Here is a 19,860-nt window from a genome sequence, read left to right on the forward strand (position 1 = left end):
CGAAAGCACCAGATCCCCCCAAAGCTGGAGTTACAGGCGTTGCTGGGAACCAACTCAGGTCCTTTCGAAAGCATACACACTGTCCCATTAAGCCTTCTCTCCAAGTCCCAGAAAGTTGATTCTGTCAAAAAGATTAAAAGGCAAAATACTCTAATCTATTAGTGAGACATAACGGGTTTGTCCTTTGTTTAAATTTTTGCTGTTGACAGTAGGAGCTAAGACAGAAGCTTATGCAACCCTAAAAGCAGCGAGGAAAAGTGGGCCCCAAGGAAAGGCCCTGCATAGGGCACCCATGCCAAATGCCACTGCCTACCCCATAGGAGGCCGTTCTAGAACTTAAAAGATTCCATTTTTATGCAGATTTTTTTCTGAGGTAAGAAACAAGGGGGACCCCTTTTGTCTCATCTTTCTATACCTCCACAAGTGTTAAATAAGAATCCTCCCACCTAAGGTATCATTAGGAAAAGTAGTCTGCTTTGAGTATTGTCCTTGAAAGTTTATCCTTAAGAAAAGTGACTCAGCAAATGTTTTCCCATTCATGTAAGAATGAAGCCATGGACATGGGATTCCCTACTAATGGTGTGGGTTGTTTGCTTGCCTAAGATTTATTTTATTATGAGTGTTTTACCTAAGTGTGTGTCTGTGTACCATATACATGCCTGGTGCCCATAGAGGTGGGCATCAGACCCGCTGGAACTGAAGCTATGGATGGGGGTAAGCTATCATGTGGGTGCTAGGAACCAAGCCCAGATCTCCTGTGAGAGCAGCTAGTGCTCTTAATGGAGCCATATCCCCAGGCCTATTAAACTTGTTTTAAGCATCAATGAGAACAGAAGAACATTGGCTGAAGAGGATGACTTCTCATTCTGCAGAAAGAGTTCCCTGCGTGGCTTGTAGTGACAGGCCTACCTCTGAAGTCCATTTAACAGAGGAAGAAAACAGCCCAGGAAAGAAAATCTTATTCCCAAGAAGGTCTTCTGTTCCTTTGGGTTATCCTGGAAGTCGGGTGCTTTCCCAGCAGCCCATTTGCCCCGGTCAGGGTCAAGCATAGGAATCCAACTAAAGGTTCAGGAACAAAGAAACTTGGAGTTACCGACCCAGTCCCTGCTCCCAGCCTGTAGGGTCATCTTTCGATATCGAGGTCTAGTCATGGACTCAACTCACAATTTCCAGTCCACACATGGACCTCTTGAAGTCACTGACTTGAAAAGCCTTGGCTGTGACTACTGTGGGCTTTGTGCTTGACCACAGGGCAGGACCTACGCTCATGGATGTGGGTAGAAAAGTGGACTGCATCCAGATTTTTGAGGGCAGGGTCTCCACAAATCAGGCCAGAAAATCCAAGCCCCAGAACACACTCCTACTCCTAAAATCCAGTACTCACGGGACCCCAGAGCTGGAAGCCAGATCCTTACTTTAGAATCGTAGGTGATAACTAGTAAGCTCCCACACAAGGAATTCATTGTGACGTCTAACTAGCTGGTGCCCCATTCTTGACGCTGATATTTTTCAAGGTACTGTCTCCCCAACAGCAGCTTCTGGATTCTCTTCCACAGGCTGAACTATATTCCCAGCAGGGCATAGGTGTCGCCAGCCTCATCTATGCCCCTGACTTTCCATAGTCTGATAAGCAGGATCTCCTTCATGTTTTCAGAGTTCTGTTCAGAACGATGCCCTGCTCAGGATCTCACCACTGGCTCGTATGTGATATCAAAGACTTGAAGGTCACTCCTGTGACAGTATTTAGATGTGGTTCTCTAGGAAAATGACTTCTGTTTTATTAGTTTTTCTTGCGAACACTTCTAGAGGCAGAGTTTTAAAGTGGGTGAAATTTCCTGAGACTGACAGTATTGCTCAAAGGGTTTAGATTGATTACATTTTTAAAAAAATTTTAAATAAAAACTACAAGCTTTTGTTCTTTCTTTCTTTCATTTTTTTTTTTTTTGTTGTTTTTTTGTTTTTTTTAAGCAACAAAATCAAGTGATTGCCACACACATACAGTAACTATTTTGGTTACAGAAATAGGAGCCAAAAATAAATTAATGTAATACTAGAAAACAGAAATTTAATTAGGCAGAAAAATAGGCAATAATTGTCTCTGGCCCATGCCATTTGCATGAGCCAACCACGATGGTGCCAGCAAATGCCTTGACCAGGTACAGCAAACGAGGGGGGGGGGGGGAACGACATTTAGTGCCACGATATTTTAATACACATGAATATACAAAGTTGATCAAAATGAAATGTTTAAAAGATAAAAGTCCATCCATAATAAAGCTACACTCCAGTATCTAAAATAAGCCTTAAGCGCCAGTTAGAACAGACTTTCAAGTTAGGCATGCCCATGAGATTAAGGGCACCCATGAAAACCATGCACAGGGGCCACTGCTGTCATTTTCCATTTTCTGTTACGTCCAAAATATAAACGGGACAGGAAACCGTGTGGGAAATGGCTTCCTATTCAGACTGACACCCTGATGGCATTCTTCCAGGCTCTCTTCAAGCCAGTCTACCTGATGAGACCTTGGAATGGGAAAAACTGCATCAATGTAACAAGACTATGCACACCAGCTTTTTACTAACATTTGCTTTGAAACAAAAGATTCAGCATACTGCACCATACTCTAGATGTTAAAGTAGCAAATAACCGATAAAAGAAACATTTCATTTTAAAAAAAAAAATGTTAAAATCTCTTGAAAGACACTTTAATTTCTTTTTAAATACCCAGCTTTTACAGAAATTAAGAAAAATTCAGCAGGCTTACTCACTCCTGCTGGGGGAAAGGACATACAAACCCCCATTGGGGACTGTTGCTGGGTCTTTGTGCTATCTCTGTGACCTGGGATTGGTCTCACGTGCCTCACAGCCACTGTCATCGCCTGCTTAATGCTAGGAACCAGGGACAGTAAGTTAGAACATGACTTCTCTGTGGGGAAAAAAAAGGATGGGGCATGGGACAGAGCTGCCTTGTGTTTTCTTTATTGAGGAAGAGGTAAGTCACTACCAGATAGTTCCATACTGGATAAACTGATGGAGTGTTGATGGAGAGCCGTGTTTGGTCTTCTCCGGTCTTCTTCTCCAGCACCATACAACCAAATGAATGTCAGTACAATAGTTTCAGCGATCGCTCATCTCCTTCGGTTCCAAAACCTCTTCACAAATACTGAATTTTTACTTACTTTTTTCCATTAAAAGCAATGACTTTGGTTACGTTGCTGGAGAATACTTTACATGCTCACAGGAACAAAAGAAAGGAAGAAAAAGAAAGACAAGAAAAATGTGCCAAACCTTACAATAGCATTTGGGCTTCCATTTGAAACATTTTTTGTCTAATAAATTAGCTGCAAGAGTTGTTTCAAAGATAGTTTTAATAGTTTTTGTTCTATGATGAGTTCCAAATATATTAGAGACCAGTAGCCATTTTTTTAACCTTTGTAACCCACAGTGAAGTATATGGCTGTATGTATACAAATATCTCAGGCCATCAATCCCTTACACTTGGAAAAGTGCCTCTCCTTAAAGAATGAAGGTTCACCATCCATGTAAGTGATTAATAAATATGCTTCATGGAGGGGGAAATAAAGAAAAAATATTTATAAATATGCATTGCCTCTAACCAAGGCAAGGTCCATTTTTGTCACTTGCATAAGAGAGTAACATGACATAACCCTGTTTTGTCTGCTCCAGTGAAGAATGAGACATGTCCCTTGAAGCGTGAACAAATGAAGCGTTGGCATGCTGAAGTTCCGAGTCACAAACAATTCAAGATATTTCAGAAATAAGGAGTCCAGTTTTCACCTAGATAAAGTGCTATCCTCTTCACTGCTGCACGATGGCCACTGATGATTTCAACTGCAGTTTGAGTTCACATTACACCACGAGTTTGCATGTTCATTCGCTGACGTAGTACGTCGCAACGTAACACATTCACAGTATATTAACGTGTGTAGAAGTCAACTGACATCCCAAAAGGAAGCCAAGGACTATGACCCATAGTATTTGTAGGAAAACCAAGACCCATTCAATGGTAAAACACCAAATCAACCCTTTTAATAAAAGGTACCAGTATGCAAATGCTCTAATAAATACACACAAAACAAAAGGGGGAAACGGTGAGATAAGGTTCTTCCTGGAAACTGTCTTGTCAAGCATTCTAGGAATCTGAGCCACCATCTTACCTCTCCACCCACCTCCTAACACTTCCTGTGACCCACCTCACACTGCACTAACTCCAGCAAAACTCACCAGTGCCTCCATAAATAGACTGAATGTTAGAAGAAGAAGAAGAAGAAGAAGAAGAAGAAGAAGAAGAAGAAGAAGAAGAAGCTGTTCAATCTGCTGATGGTTGTCCAGGTGAACAGAGTTCTTGATTCCTCGTCTTCCTCATCTAGGAACGATGCTGATGTTGACTGGCTATCGAGAACCCTGCCAGAGGCGGTCAGCTACCGTCTCAGCCCTGGTGCCACTGACTAAAAACCATCAGCAGGGTTGAAAAGACAGTTTGAAAAGCTTAGCGGTACCAAACATGAGAAGAAGACAACTACAGGACCTGATGGAAGAAAATCATTCCTAAAAAATGAACAGCATCGAGCTATTTTCCAGAAACGTGGCTTTTGGTAGAAAGGTAAGTAACTTCTCACTGACCACAAAAACATCTTCCTTTTGGCTTTGCCTGCCCTGAGCTCCAAAATGTCTTAGCCCCTGGGATTCTACCAGCTAGGTAAGCACAGTTGGGTGCAAACGCCATCTACCAATGACAGCCTTACCTCACCTTGCTCCAATGTGGAGGAGGATTTTGGCATCTAGGCCACTCACTTTTAAACATTTTCACTTGCACAAACTTAAAGCTATGGTTGCAGCCCTAACAGATGAATATCTATCTACCCAACTCCTCCCATCAGAGGAGGCAGGCATGCTAACAACGGGTAGCAATGCTTCCAGGGACCTGTCAAAGGAATGCATGGGAAGGGGGCCCCCAGAAACCATTCAGGAAGCCTACCAAACACTCAGTATGGACCGTGACATTTACAGGAAATATCACTCTAGTTTAGCCAGACGTGACAAGCGGCATTAACCATTCAACTCCAATCTTAAAATTAGCAACAGTTATTCATGTAAATCTGACTATATAATCCGACTGCAGTTAACTCTACCTCAGACCAAAACAGAGTCAGGAGTAGTGCTGCATGTAAAAAACACAAAGGAAGGAAGTTTAACACTGCCGGACCAGTGCCCATCATAGTGATGACATCAGCGGGCCATTGTGGGGGAGGAGAGGTCTGCAGAGAAACCACGGCTCTAGTGCTTGGAGTATTTCCCTGCTTGAATGAGTCTCGCACTCCACCAAGTTATTCTCTTGATTGATAGAATAAAATATATCCAGATTCTGAATTTTTTGATATATCTGACGTTAGACCATAGAATTCCTCAATGGCTTGAGCGTCTATTTTCTGCAACAAAGGGGAAGGGGGAAGTGTCGTTATTTATTGCTCGCTTCCTGTGCAAACAAAATTTAAGCTGTAAGATACATGAGTTGGTATAAAAAAAATGCAATTAGGAGCCTTGGATGGTAAACAGTTCATTCTATACGTTTCACAGATGCAAACTGCTGGGGCTGGTAGGAGACAACCCTCTCCTCTAATAGTAACCATACAGAGACGCCCTTTGAGACACTTAGGATGTCTGACTTTCAGGCAGTAACTAGAGGGGTCTGTGAATAACCTCAGGTCTTTCCATTTATCAGAGCTCACTTCCTTTTGTGTCTCCTCTACTAAAAAATAGCTACCCTAATGGGTTAAAGCAGATTCCAGCTTTGAGATTAGAATTTATAATATCCCTTTACAAGAAATTGAATGCATTAAGTAGGTGGATGTAGTCTAAGTTGTTCAATACTACTGGTAAGTGGGTTTATTTAGGTGACGTTTGCAGGAGTTGTCCCACCCCAAATCCCTTCTCTACCCTGTGCCCATGAGGTGTAGAGGTAAACTGTAAGCCTACCTCTACAATGTCGTCATCAAACAACAGCCAGAAGCCATGACTTTTTACGATGGTGATGTAATGCCCACGGTTAGGACCACTGGAAAAGAATGAAGGGGAGAAAGCTACCAGTTAAGCGCATACTTCTCTATAACATCCCAATTATCAATGCAAAAATCTAATGTCATCAGTACAGCCACCACAGTGGCACAGACCTGGACTCTCAGCTACTCGGAAGCTGGAGCAGGAGGTCAAACTCAGCCTGGGTACCATACCGACATGCTGTCTCCAAATTAAAAGAACCGTGGACTAGTTTTTGTCTAAGTCCACAATTCTGGCAGAGCACCTGGGTGTGTTGGTACCACGTTGGCCATGGGGGTGTGCAGAGGCCCAGTGGGGAAAACAAATTCAAAGTCAGGAGTTACTGTATACCTACTGCCTGCCAGAAAAACACTGAGCAAGATAAAACATGTCTCCCTGCCCACCTTTACCTTCCACAGTGAACGACCACAGCAACCAGGTCATACATGCGGTCCAGGTTCACAGCATCGCTGGAGGTGTTGAAGAGCCGGAGTTCCAGAGGGAAGACCACCCGGTAAGACAGCTTGGTGTACCTGTGGAGCTGTTCCATGTACTTGAACCTCTTGAGGTGCAGGGCCAAAATCATGGGCAGCTTTTTTACCCTCATCCTAAGAAAACATGAAACAGAAAACCAATTGTACCTGATGCCCATTAGAGGAAGAAAACACGCTATTGCCTATACACAAACAAGGCAGGAGGGGCCCAGCAAGTATCCAGACTTTCCACAAGCAGAAAGATATGCCCATGTCTGTTAATCGCCGAGTGAGATGGCCCAGCGGGAGCCCTGTGCTCCAGTTGGTGGGCCCGGCACTAGCGTGCTGTTTCTCTTTTTTAATATTTTCCTTAACACAGGAGGGCTGAAATTTTAAGAAAAGGAAGCTGGGAAAAGGAGCAGGCAAATGATGCAGACAGAACTTCCGGTGCTAAAGACTAGCAGAAGGAATCGTCTGGCACACCTGGGCATCGAACACCAACGCTGCCAGGCTCATGCCCACATCTTACTCTTGTAATTTCGTGCCACGTGGGTTCTCTATCATGGTTCTCACTCTAGGTGTTTATGAAATGCCGGGGTTATCTTGGGGCGCTATCATCAAATCTGAACAGGGCTCGGACTCTTTTTGGTTTTTTTCGAGACAGGGTTTCTCTGTAGCCCTGACTGTCCTGGAACTCACTCTGTAGACCAGGTTGGCCTCGAACTCAGAAATCCTGAAACCTGTCACTGCCTCCCGAGTGCTGGGATTAAAGGCGTGCGCCACCACCGCCCGGCTTCTCTGTCTCATTTTTGAAGCTTCCACATGTGATAATGTAGTGAAGGTTTTGAGAAATACTGCCCTGAAGGAATTGATCCAATCCTAGCCTTACATAAACAGTTTCCCCCACTATTCTCTGACCATTAATTAACATTCCTGGGTAAAGTGTCTGTCTCACACTGCTGGAACACAGCACCCAGCTCTCCTCCCCCAATCCTCCCCCACCCCCACCCCCACCCTGCCCACCGTTGAATGTGCTGAATTAGCACAAACACTGCTGGACCTGTGCACATTTTAGTATGTATTTTTTGGAAGGGGCTGATTCTAAGAGGATATTTATTGAAGAATCTCCTGAGGTAAAAACCCTCCTCATAAAAATAAACAAGGTAAAAACATCAGGCAAAACAGGCATGATGGCACACGTCTCACAACCCCAGTGCTGGAAGGGAGGTGCAGACAGGAAGAAGTGGGTTTTAGAGCAGCCTGGGCTATACAGCCAGACCCTGCCTCATAAAAACAGATTGGTGGAAAAACAATAATTATAGGAGGCCTCCATGTTTCCCAGAAACATGTGTCATTTTAATGCACAAAACAACCAGGGTTGAGCAGAAAACACCTTCATGCCACACAGGTAGCCCCAGGCGTCCTGAGCTGAAGCAGGAGACTCAGCATGGAAGGCAGAGGCAGTGCCAGCTGACACAGGGTACCTGCTGCCTGCTGTAGGGGTTGGCCTTCTCACATCGATGCCAGGAAGGAAGCTCTTCCTGGGTAGGGTTAGGGTGAAGGAGGCTAGGCAGAAACCTCCTCACTGCCACTCCAGGTCTAGATCCTCAGCTCCAGGGGGCACCGCTGAGTATCTAAGAGCTACCTTGAAATCTCCAGAACCAACGTGGAGTTCACAGGAAGATTAAACTTTCAAGTTGCTCGGATTCTGGAGGCCAGCTAGTGGTGAACACCAAATTAGCTCAGAGTATCTAAGAGCTGTCATTGGAAGGGACCCGTAAAAAGATGACGGACCCTGGCTATGATGCCAAGTCAGAACACGGTAGCTTTCTTCAAGACGGTTTCTTTGTGTAGCCCTGTCCTCCGAACTCCTTTATTCTGTATTCCTGCAACTGGTGTGTCCTTGGTTCACAGCTCCTTATTAAATAACAGATGGTTCTTAAATCCCTGGCTGTAAGTAAGAAAGCCAAAGTCTACAGGAAAAGCAGCAATGTGTTGTGTACTGTGATAATTAATATGCTTTATATAACTTATCTTTAATCCTAAGAGGGTAATGAGGATGTTCAATCCCCACTGTTTACCAGTATCCAGCACATGGTAATACTTGGTACTTGTTGATGGTAAAAAGCACGCGCAGGCAGACATAGGACCACTCTCTGAGGGCAGCATTCTTAGCTAGCATTTGAATATGCTTGGCCCAGGAAGTGGTGCTATTAGAAGGTGTGGCCTTGTTGGAGTACATGTGCCACTGTGGTATGGGTTTTAAGACCCTCATCCTAGCTGCCTGGGAGCTCGTCTTTTCCTAGTGGCCTTCATATGACGATGTAGAACTCTCAGCTCTTCCTGCACCATGCCTGACTAGATACTGTCATGCTCCTGCCTTGATGATGATGAACTGAACCTCTGACCTGTAAGCCAGCCCCAATTAAATGTTGTCCTTATAAGAGTTGTCTTGGTCATGGTGTCTGTTCGCAGCAGTAAAACCCTAACTGAGATAGCCAGGTTTTCCAGATGAGGTCGCTGACTTTGTGAGGTCACTGACTCTGTGCAGACCCATGGAGCCCTTCCGACACGAGCCCCCCTCCCTGATTAGCCCCCCCACGCACCTCTTCTGAGCCTCCTGTTTGCTGCAACATGTTTCACAATAATATTTTTGTTCACTACACAGCGTTTCTGTGTTGCTGAAGTCTCTGTAGAGAAAAAATATTTTCACCTTTTAAAAAACAGCCCAGACATACTTAATACACCGCATCTAAACCCCTCTATTACCTGGAAGATAATTCCCAAGTGAAACTGGGGAAAACAATAATCACAGAAGAGCCTTCTTAAGACTGGACTGTTATGCCATTAGAGCATGTCTACAGGCCCTGGTGTGGCTTCACTGTGAGAGTTGGAAAAGCAGGCTGATTTAAGCTGAGAGTGTTGGCACACACCTCCAATCTCAGTGATCCAGAGGCTAAGGCAGGAGGATGGGACATTTAAAGCCAATCTAAGCTACACTGTGCGGTCTAAAGCAGCCCCTGTTCCCAAACAAAACAAAATTTTATTTAAAGAGACCCAGACAGATACAAACTAGAGTTTTTAACAGATTCAGAAGGGAAAAAAAGTTAGTATTCAGGAGGAGGAGGAGGAAGAGGAAGAAGGGGAAGAAGAAAGAGAGAAAGAAAGAAAGAGAGAGAGGGGGGGGGGAGGGAGGGAGGAAGAAGCTGCCATTACTGAGGCTATGGGGCACTCACAAAAAGGGATCTACCACCAGGCGTGGTGGCTCACACCTTTAATTCCAGCATTCAGGAGCCAGAGACAGGCAGATTTCTGAGTTCGAGGTCAGCCTGGTCTACAAAGTGAGCTCCAGGACAGCCAGGGCTATACAGAGAAACCCTGTCTCGAAAAACCAAAAAAAAAAAGGGATCTACCATGACTGCCCTCTGAAAGACCCAACAAGCAGCTGAAAGAGTCAGATGCAGATATTTGCACCCAACCAATGGTCAGAAGCAGCTGACCCCTGTTGTTGAATTAGGGAAGGCTGAAAGAAGCTGAGAAGGGCAATTCTGTAGGAGGAGCAGCAGTCTCAATTAATCTGGACCCTGGAGAGCTCTCAAACACTGGACCACCAAACAGCATATGCCACTGATATGAGGCCCCTGACACACATACAGTAGAAGACTGCTGGGTCTGTGTTCATTCAGAGATGATGCACCTAACCCTCAAGAGACTGGAGGACCCAGGGAGTTTAGAGGTCAGGTGGGAAGGGGGATCCACGTGGAGATGGGGTGAGGTGGGGAGGAGGTGTGGGATGTGGAGCAGGAGGAAGGTGGATGGGGACGGGGAAAGGAACATGGAGTGTAAAAAATAAATTAAAAATAAAGAAAAAACAAAAAGAAGAGGAAGAAGAAATAGTTGTCAGGTCCCCCAAAGGCAATCAAAAAATCCAAGGTGGAATTTCTATATTAATTCAAAATTGCATCTCAGAGGTTCCATTTTTCAAAGACCACAAGAGTTACAGATACTGAAATCAGAACTGTATACAACTGTCCTTATGTCCTGCTTAAACCCTAGGAAGGGTATAGGGGTGTGGCTCAGGTGACAGAGTGCTTGCCCTGCACATGCCTGGGGCCCTGGGTTCCATCTTCAATGCTGCATAAGCCAGATGTGGCAATGAAAGCCCATAACGCTTGCACTAGGATGTGGAAGCAAGAAGATCAGCAGTGTGGGGACACCTGCCAACCCCTAGCTGAGTTTGAGGCCAGCATAGGCTACATAAGATGCTGCCCTTCTCTGTGTGTGTGTGTGTGTGTGTGTGTGTGTGTGTGTGTGTGTGTGTGTCTCATACACACACATACACACTCTCACACACACACTCACACTCTTTCTCACATACACTCACACACATTCTGTCTTTGTTTCTGCCTCTCTCACACACACACACACACTCCTCCCCCTCTCTCTAACACACACACTTGAGTCACTCACTGCTCTCCCACACACCCTAGGATAAGCACTTCAATCTGCCTTATTTTAAAAACAAAGGCCGTTATGGCCGTGCTGGACACAATCTTATCAGAAGGTTCTTCTGCCTGCTACTTAGAGCTTTCGCTTTCTAAATGTCACAAGGCCTTTCATTCTTTCTGGATTCAACTCTGCATTTCTGTGGTCAGCTTCAAAAGGCTGAAAGCAACATTTAGAATCTCCTACCCTGTAGTTTCAAAAATGCCTGTTGACACTCCTTCTTCACAGCAGCTCCCAGCAGTAGAATGATCAGGTTTTATTAAACAGAAAATGGTATTAATGACCTATCACTTACAGAGAACACATCAAAGGAAAGCATTGTCCATTTGCTCAATTCCCAGATAGGCGCTAGGTCCTGGGGATTTGGAGAATAGCTATACTCATACAGTGACAAGTACAAATGAGCCCATAAGTATACCTTAGTCATCATAAAGCACTAGAGGTGACTCCGCAGCCTAAGATCGCCCTCTAACAGTTTGCTGCTGCACTCAGGAGAAACAGTCCAACACCCTCACTCACAAGCCCTGGGCATCAGACTCTACCAATCCTCTGCCCCTGCCTCCGACTCTAGTCTGCAGCTTACTGATCCAGCTACTCCCGTGTGGGCTGTGCTCCTCTGAGGAGGAGAACAGGTAGGGGCTACTTCTCAGCAATGAGAGCGCTTTTCAGAGCCCCCCATGGCTGGGATGCCTGGCTACTCAGAACTCAGAGAACCACCTCTCTCCAGGGTGGGTTTCCCTAGGGAACTCCCCAGCTCTGACCCCACTGCAGTGGGTTTTCTTGTTTGTTTTGTTCTTAAGGGTATGTGTGTATGTGTGAGTGTGTCTGTGGATGTGATTGTTAGAGTGAGTGTGATTGTGTGCATATCTGTATGTGTATTATGTGAATGTGTGTGTATGTATGCCTATATATGTGTATATGTGTGTGTATCTGTATGTATCTGTGTGTGTGAATATGTGTGAGTGTGTATGTGTATATGGCTGTGTGTATCTGTGCATGCATCTGTAAATGTGTGTGTTGTGTGGGTGTATTGTGTGAATGTGAGTGTGTGTATGCATGGGTCTGTGTGTGAATGTGTGAAAGTGTGTGTGTATGTTGTATGAGTGTGTTATGTGAATATGTGAGTATGTGTGTATGTGTCTCTGTGTGAGTATATGTAAAGTGTATATGTGTGTGAATGTGTACATGTATGAGTGTGTGTGTAAATATATGTGTGTGTATGTGCTGTGTGAGTGTGTGTCTGTGTGTGAATGTATATGTATGTGTATATGTATGTGTATATATGTGTGTGTATGTGTATTGTATGAGTATATGCCTGTGTGTTTATGTGTATATGTTCGTGTATCTGTGTGTTTATGTGTATATGTGTGTGTATGTGAGTGTGTGTATGTATGTGTGTGTGTCTGTGTGTGAATGTATGTGTGTATGTGTGAGTGTATGTGGGTGTGAGTATATGCCTGTGTGCTTATGTGTATATGTGTGTGTATCTGTGTGTTTATGTGTGTATGTATGTATGTGTGTATGTGAGTGTGTGTATGTATGTGAGTGTGTGTCTGTGTGTGAATGCATGTGTGTATGTGTGAGTATATGTGTGTATATGTGTGTAAGTGTGCATATGTATATTGTGTGAGTGTGTGTATGTGTGTGTGTATGTGTGTGTGTGTGTGTATGTGTGAGTGTGGGTCTGTGTGTCTGCATATTATGCACAGAGGTCAGAAGAGGGCATCAGCTGTCCCCTCTACCACTCTCTTCCTATTTTTTAAGGAAATCCTCTACCCAAACCTGAGCTCATATTTTCTCAGCTAGTGCTAAGATCCAACCATCCTCCTGCCTCCACACACCTCAGAACTTTGGCTGCACACATGCACATGATGCCTGGCTTGTCACACGAATTCAGAACCCTGAACTTTGATCTTTGGACTATGCACCAAGGACTCTTAAAAGGGTGGGGAGAGATCGTGTATGTTTCAATCACTGGTATATATCCAGCCTGACCTTGCAGAATGAATGAATGAATGAATGAATGAAGACAGAAGAATAAAGTCCAGGGGGAAAGCAGAGAGAAAAGAGATAATACATGTGTCCTGGAGTAATCAAGGGATTTCCCCCGAAGAGGTAATATCCGAGGCAGGACAGAAGGAAGCGTGCTGGGAAACAGAGTCACAAAGGTAAGGCACACGGGGGAGCGCTACGGTTACAGGGGGCAGTACAAGCTCAGGCATCACTAAGAAGCTTGCATGGTCCCACAGCACAGCGGCTCCTAAACAGCGCAGGAAAGACATGAGCAGACAGTGTTTCTGGGAACCGCTACTTCCCACAGCTCCACAGAAAGGCGTAGAAAACATCAGGAGGCAAGGAAAGCCTTGACAGGCAATCACGCTGGACCCTCAGATTTCAGCCCTTATTGTGCAATCACACGCAACTGCAACTGAGTGAAGACCTCGCTGAGTAACTGCTCTGGAGCATCGTTTGGGGTTGTTTTCCTGATGAGAGTCATCAAGAAAACCACAGCCAAGAGGAAGGAGCCAAACACGCAGTCTGAAAAGCTACACGTTCTTTCTAGCCTAGCATAGGATAAAACACAGTGAGAGTTTTCAATGGTTGATTATCCTGGGTCTCAAAATCCAAAATGCTAGTCCCAAGCATTTAGATAGTGGATACTCAATCTGTATTCATTTAAGGGCTTCCTGTGATGGTTTGAACCCTGGGAGTGGCACTATTTGGAGGTGTGGCCTTGTTGGAGTAGGTGTGTCACTGTTGGGATGAGCTTTAATACTCTAGACCTAGCTCCCTCGAAGGGACTATTCTGCTAGCAGCCTTCAGATGAAGATATAGAACTCTCAGCTCCTCCTGCACCATGCCTGCCTGGATGCTGCCATGTTCCTGCCTTGATGAATAATAATGGACTGCACCTCTGAAGCCAGCCCCAATTAAATATTGTCCTTATAAAAATTGCCTTGGTTATGGTGTCTGTTCACAGCAATAAAACCCTAACTAAGACACCCTTTATTTTTTGGGTTTTTTTTTTTTTGTTGTTGTTGTTGTTTTTTTGAGACAGGGTTTCTCTGTGTAACCCTGGCTGTCCTGGAACTCACTCTGTAGACCAGACTGGCCTCGAACTCAGAAATCTGCCTGCCTCTGCCTCCCATGTGCTGGGATTAAAGGTGTGCGACACTACTGCCCAGCTGACACCCCATTTTTAAAAGGTCACCGTGCTCCTCAGTCCCCAGGAGGTCAGAAGCACAATGCCACCAGGTAGTGATGGCGCACACCCTTAATCCCAGCACTTGGGAGGCAGAGGCAGGAGGATCTCTGAGTTAGAGGCTAGCCTGGTCTACGTAGTAGGTTCCATGACAGTTAGAGCTACAGACAGAAATCCTGTCTCAAAGAGAGAGAAGTGGGGGAAGGGGGAGCATAATAAAATATATAATATAATAAAAAGCGTGAGGCTGTCATGACAACGAACCTGAGAAATGGGACCAGAAGGTAGGCCACTAAGGGACTGGCCCAGCAGTAATGGAGCAGAGTGGGTCTGTGAGTTCACACTGCTGGATTGTAGAACGAAAGTGCTAGGCATATGCAGTACTCCTGCAAGCCTCGCACTCACAGGCTTAGGTAAGGAAGCTTGAGGCCAGCCTGGGCTACATGAGGACACTCACAACAAAATCCAAATAATAATAAAGTGAGCAAGAAAGGTTGGGGACGTTTTCCAAAGCCATGCTAAAACAGGCCGCAGACAACAGAGAGGTCTTTCTAAAATGTAGGATACGTTCCCAATGCACAGAAAAGGCTGGGGAACTACAGAGTTCACCGCATTGCCTTCCAAAGGGTCGTGGCAATCAAACATTATTTTTAAGATTCACCATGGGAACAAATCTCATAAGAAATGCATGCCTTTATAAAGAAACTTAAAAGCTTTATGGAGACAGCCCCAGCAGGAGTAAGTGGGGCTGAGGGTGGAGTCCAGATGTTCCAGTTCCACCCGGACGTCAGCCTGCAAATGAAGCACCCGAGGAATCCGGCCAAAATACAGAGTCCGATTCTCAAGACTGCATTTCTAGTGGCATTCCCGGCAGTGTCGATGGTGCTGGTTCACTGAGCAGAGCAAGACAGTGAAGAGAGAGAGGGCACTGAGCTTCTCAAGGTTCAGTGGTACCAGAATCGCCAGGGCGTGCCTTATGGACAGAAGCCCAGACTCACTGAAGCTCTTCATGTGTGCGATGCCTCTACTCTTACTACTACCCCAGGGGATTCTGGTATATGCACCAAAGCCCTAGGACCACTGACTTCAATGTTAACCAAAGAAAGGAGGATGGAGACAGAGGAGGGGTGTGCAGGGTGAGTAGGGGTATATACTATGGAAATCAGTATTGATCAGTATTGTGGTTCTTCAAACACACACACATACACACACACAAATGTATGACCCAGCTTACCACTACTGGCTTCATGCTTGAAGGACTCTTAAGTCCGAATATCTGAGACTTAGGAGTCAGGATACCTCAGAGACACATGTGTATCCCCTTTTTACACAATTCACAATACACAGAACCAGCCTAACACCCCAGAGATACTTGTACCTCCATGCTGATTGTCACAATGCATGGAACCAGCCCAGATGTCTGTGGACAGATGGTATAAAGACAATGCAGTACATATATACAATGGACATTTATTCAGACATGAATAAGAATGGAATCACAATGCACAGGAAAATGAATGGAACTGACATCATTATGCTAAGCGAAATAAGCCAGATTCAGAAAGATACATTCCTCCACCGCCCCTCTATGTGTGTGTGTGTGTGTGTGTGTGTATGTGTGTTTCTCTGTGTGTGTGCCTGTGTGTGTTTGTGCTTGTGTCTGTGCTTGTGTGTGTGTACTTGTATTTGTGCCTGTGTGTGTATGTACCTGTGTGTGTGCCTGGTGCCTGTGTGTGTGTGTGTGTGTGTGTGAGAGAGAGAGAGAGAGAGAGAGAGAGAGAGAGAGAGGGGGGGGGGAAAATAAAGGTCTATGAAGGGAGGAAGAACTTTAACAGAAAATGACGAGATCTTATGAAAGCAGGGGGCAGGACTGTTTGAAGAGAGACAGGAACCAAGGAAAGGAAGTAGATGAGAAGGCAGGGGAGTGAGGTGGGTAGGTAAGAACAAACTGAAATGTCTGAGAATGTCACAAGGAAGCACATCCTTTAGTACATTAACTAAAAGAATAAACTTAAAAAAATCTGCGAGTGTCAAACTCCAGGAAATGCCACATGTCAGTAATGACCAAAACTAAGACATGGGTCACAACACAGGAGAGAGATGAACATGGCATTCAGTAAGGTGACAATGAGTGTAAACTCAGGACAGAAATTGAGTTTCTCAAAACAGGTAGAAACCAGGTTCCTAAAGATCAGTTTGCACACAGAGACAGCTCTGAGGGGATTCAGAGGCCGCTTGGACACCTGGCTGACCTCCTGGCCTGAGAGGGTTTCAAGAGAGAGGAAGAAGAAAGTCCTTTTACACCTGAGCTCTGAGAGGTGAAGAGCCGCAGGAGAGCGAAAGAAAGGAGCTCCGGGGAAGAGAGACAGGGCTTCGAAGGACAATCAGGACAAACTACACACAGTCTGAGTCTTTGCCTGAGGCATCTCGGAGCTTTTCAAAGGAAAAGGGGGGAGGCACCCTCTTTCTTAGAATCCTCAGTCACAGGCGGCTCACCCTGCCTAGGACACAGTTCTGAGGTCTGACATAGGAGCTTTTGGATCAGAGAACAGTGTGGATTCATGGCTTCTATCCAGCTAATTTCTGAATTTTAATGTTATTTATACCATTTCTCTGGGACAAGAGTTTGGTGAGAATACACCAGACTCTGTCACCCGGGTCCCTCTCAAGGAGGAGAGTGTGTGCTTACTTCAGCACGAGTCCTTAACAGTCATTAAGATGGATGAAAGACAGAAAGCTCACATCATAAACCCTAATACAGAGGACGTTAAAGAGCTCCCAACTGAAAACCAAATAAGATGAATCCAACCCGAATTGAGTCAGGGAGACCAGCGTTGTGGTCATTCCATCTGCAGACTCAAAGACTTTATTTATTATTTATTTATTTACTTATTTATGTATTCCTTTATTTATTTGAGTCCTTAGTTATCATGAAACTCACTAAGTATACCAGGCTGGCCTTGAACTCAGAAAAGTTGGCCTGCCTCTACTTTCCAAGTGCTGAAATTTAATGTGTGCGGTATTACAACCACTTTAACCCAAAGATTTGGCAGGAAAAAACAAAACAAAACAAAACAAAACAGCTAATGGATCTGCTGGAGTTACCCACCCTGGGTCTGCTGCACTTTTGACAGAAGAGACGGAAGCTGCGGCCCCATCAGGAGTTCAATGGTGAGGGGCAGCCACTGGCTGATGTATGACATCATGACATATGATGTATGACTTTATGACATATGAGGGCAGGTGTAAGTGAGCCGGCCAAGACCTAATTTAGGGGTGATCTAAGTTGTGGAGTACTTATCAGGAGTACTGACTGGACTGGGCTGTCCATTCACACAGGAATCTGATGGATCTCAAAGTCCAGTTTGGGAGCTATGATGTTATCCCCATTGTCAACTTCACCGGATTTAGAGGTACCTAAGAAATATGCTTCTGGGGGTAGCTGTGGGTGCGTTTCCAGAGGGGGTAACGGGGAACGCATGGCCCACAATGAACGTTGACAGCATCATTCCATGTATTGGCGTGTAGGACTGAATACAAATGGGGCAGCAGGCAGGGTGGGGGAAGGATATGAGCTGTATGTGAACATTCACCTCGATGTTTTCTAACTGTGTGACCGACGGACTGCCCTGTGTTCCGGCCACCATGTCTTCTCTGCTGTGGTGGACTGTAACCTCAAACTGTGAGCCAAAACCACCCTTCTCCCTGTCAGCTGTCTCATCTGTCGGACATTTTATCACAGTGATGAGAAAGGTGACTAACACAAGACCAATTACACACTGCCCTTCCCCATCTTTGCCATGTCCAACCTCTGCCTTGCTTGCACTGTGGAAACTGAACCAACTTTCCCATTCCACCACGGAAACAGCAGTCCGTGATTCAGTTCTCCATGGCATATCTGGAGTCAGAACTAACCACTCAGCGCTTTATCCACCTGGCTTCAAGGCTACAGCTACCACAACCTTCCTTCTAACAACCAGGGATTCCCCATGAGGCAGAGGATGCTGCCAAACCTCCTCAAACCCCTACGTTTACCTCGTGAAGAAAGGCAACATCCTTCCCCCACAGGACAATGTTGGGATAACTTTCTCTTTTTCCAGTCAAGTGCACCAATACAGTCATAAACGCTAAGAAGACCCAAAGATGGTCTCTTTTTACAGGAGTATCACCCAGTCCCTTAACAAAACCAAGCTGAAGAATGAAGCCAGCCTGCAAAACACACTTCAAACCCTCCTTGTTTGCTCCATGCTGAGAGTGGAGAGGAAGGAACTGGGAAGTGGGAAGTGAGTGGAAGTCATACAGCCTACCACACCAAGAAGCTCTTCCAGCAAGATCCCATCTGCTGATTCTCACTGATGCAAACCAACAGAGCCTTGTTATGATACTGTAAAACGTGTTATGCTTCCGTAAGATGTCCACAGCTGTGGTATCTGTTCATTGGGGCAGCCCACCCAAAACACTGAGCCACATTAGCAACTTCACCTTCAGCCACTCTGTAGGGCAGTCTTGTCCCTAAGCTCTGGAGGTCATCTGTGTAGTCCCACTTGACCAGAAGTAGCCAGGTCTGTAGGCCTTGGAGCTTGGTGATTTGTGACATTCGTTCCTGTAGCCTTTGTCTAGGACAGGAAAACTATAAGCACTTATTTCCTTGTTGAAAGGGAGTGGGGATGGGGAATTTTGCCCTTGCAACAATTCCAAATATTTTCTTTCCTTTAAAAGGAAAGGATTTGAAGGATTTCTTTTCCTTTAAAAAGATTTATTTCACTATATATATGTGCCTATATATGGGTATGGAGGCCATAGGATTGGATCTCCCCCCCCGCAAAAAGAAAACCTGGAATTGCCTGACATGGGTGCTGAGAACTGAATTCAGGTTCTCTGGTCAAACACTGTGACCACATAATGACTGAGCCATCTCCCCAGCCTCTCTGCACACAGTTTCAATGTACTAAGTGAATATGTTCTATCTGCAGTAATCCTGGGCGCATGTTGTTAAACACTGGCTCATTACTGTCTCTTGACACTAATGAGGGACCTCTATAGAATATTAAAGCAATGCAGAGAAGGCAATTCCATCACTAGTTCTCAAAGCGTAGAAATGTTCATGCGCAAGGTTACCTCAGAGCAGTGGTTCTCAGCCTTCCTAATGCTGCGGTCCTTTAATGCAGTTCCTCACGTTGGGATGAGCCCCAACCATGAAATTATTTTTGCTGCTACTTCACAACTGTAATTTTGCTACCGTTATGAATGATAATGTAAATACCTGTGTTTTCCGATGGTTTTAGGAGACCTTGGGGACAGCGTCATTCAACTCCCAAAGGGGTTGTGCCCCAAGGTTGATTACTGCTACCTTAGAAAATGAGTAATGATTGGCATCTGTACCATTTTAACTATGTGAGTGAGTAGATGCTCACAGCAGGCAGACACACACACACACACACACACACACACACACACAGAGCTAAAACACATCTGCATTACAGATTGAAGTTTTATTTTTAACTACAGCGATGAGTTACTTCCACCTGATCCTCTCTGTTCAAAAGGACCCTCCCAACTCCAAACCATATTTGTTTATTTTTAATCTCTTGGGGGAGAATAGAAAATTAAAGAAAAAAAAT

General features: G+C 45.0%; 1 protein-coding gene and 1 long non-coding RNA gene across 4 annotated transcripts in view; one reads left to right on the forward strand and one right to left on the reverse strand.

Moving 5' to 3' along the window:
• Window positions 1–2,039: 2,039 nt before the first annotated feature.
• Window positions 2,040–19,860, reverse strand: part of Usp46 (ubiquitin specific peptidase 46) — a 69,686-nt gene continuing 51,865 nt past the window's right edge. For 2 of the 3 annotated variants that reach the window (XM_006504268.4, XM_006504269.2), the window contains 4 exons: window positions 9,138–9,221; window positions 6,469–6,666; window positions 5,999–6,077; window positions 2,040–5,451 (listed from right to left, as the gene is read on the reverse strand). In XM_006504268.4, coding sequence (XP_006504331.1) covers window positions 5,350–5,451; window positions 5,999–6,077; window positions 6,469–6,666; window positions 9,138–9,221 — 463 coding nt within the window. In that variant the 3' untranslated portion in view covers window positions 2,040–5,349. The remainder of the gene's footprint in view (window positions 5,452–5,998; window positions 6,078–6,468; window positions 6,667–9,137; window positions 9,222–19,860) is intronic. The other variant, NM_177561.3, reaches the window with a different exon arrangement.
• On the forward strand, window positions 17,307–18,649 carry Usp46os1. Its single transcript, XR_377030.4, has 2 exons — window positions 17,307–17,652; window positions 18,400–18,649. It is a non-coding gene; the product is annotated as a ubiquitin specific peptidase 46, opposite strand 1 (long non-coding RNA).

This window comes from Mus musculus, chromosome 5 (genome assembly GCF_000001635.26).
Source record: "Mus musculus strain C57BL/6J chromosome 5, GRCm38.p6 C57BL/6J".
Taxonomy (NCBI): Eukaryota; Metazoa; Chordata; class Mammalia; order Rodentia; family Muridae; genus Mus; species Mus musculus.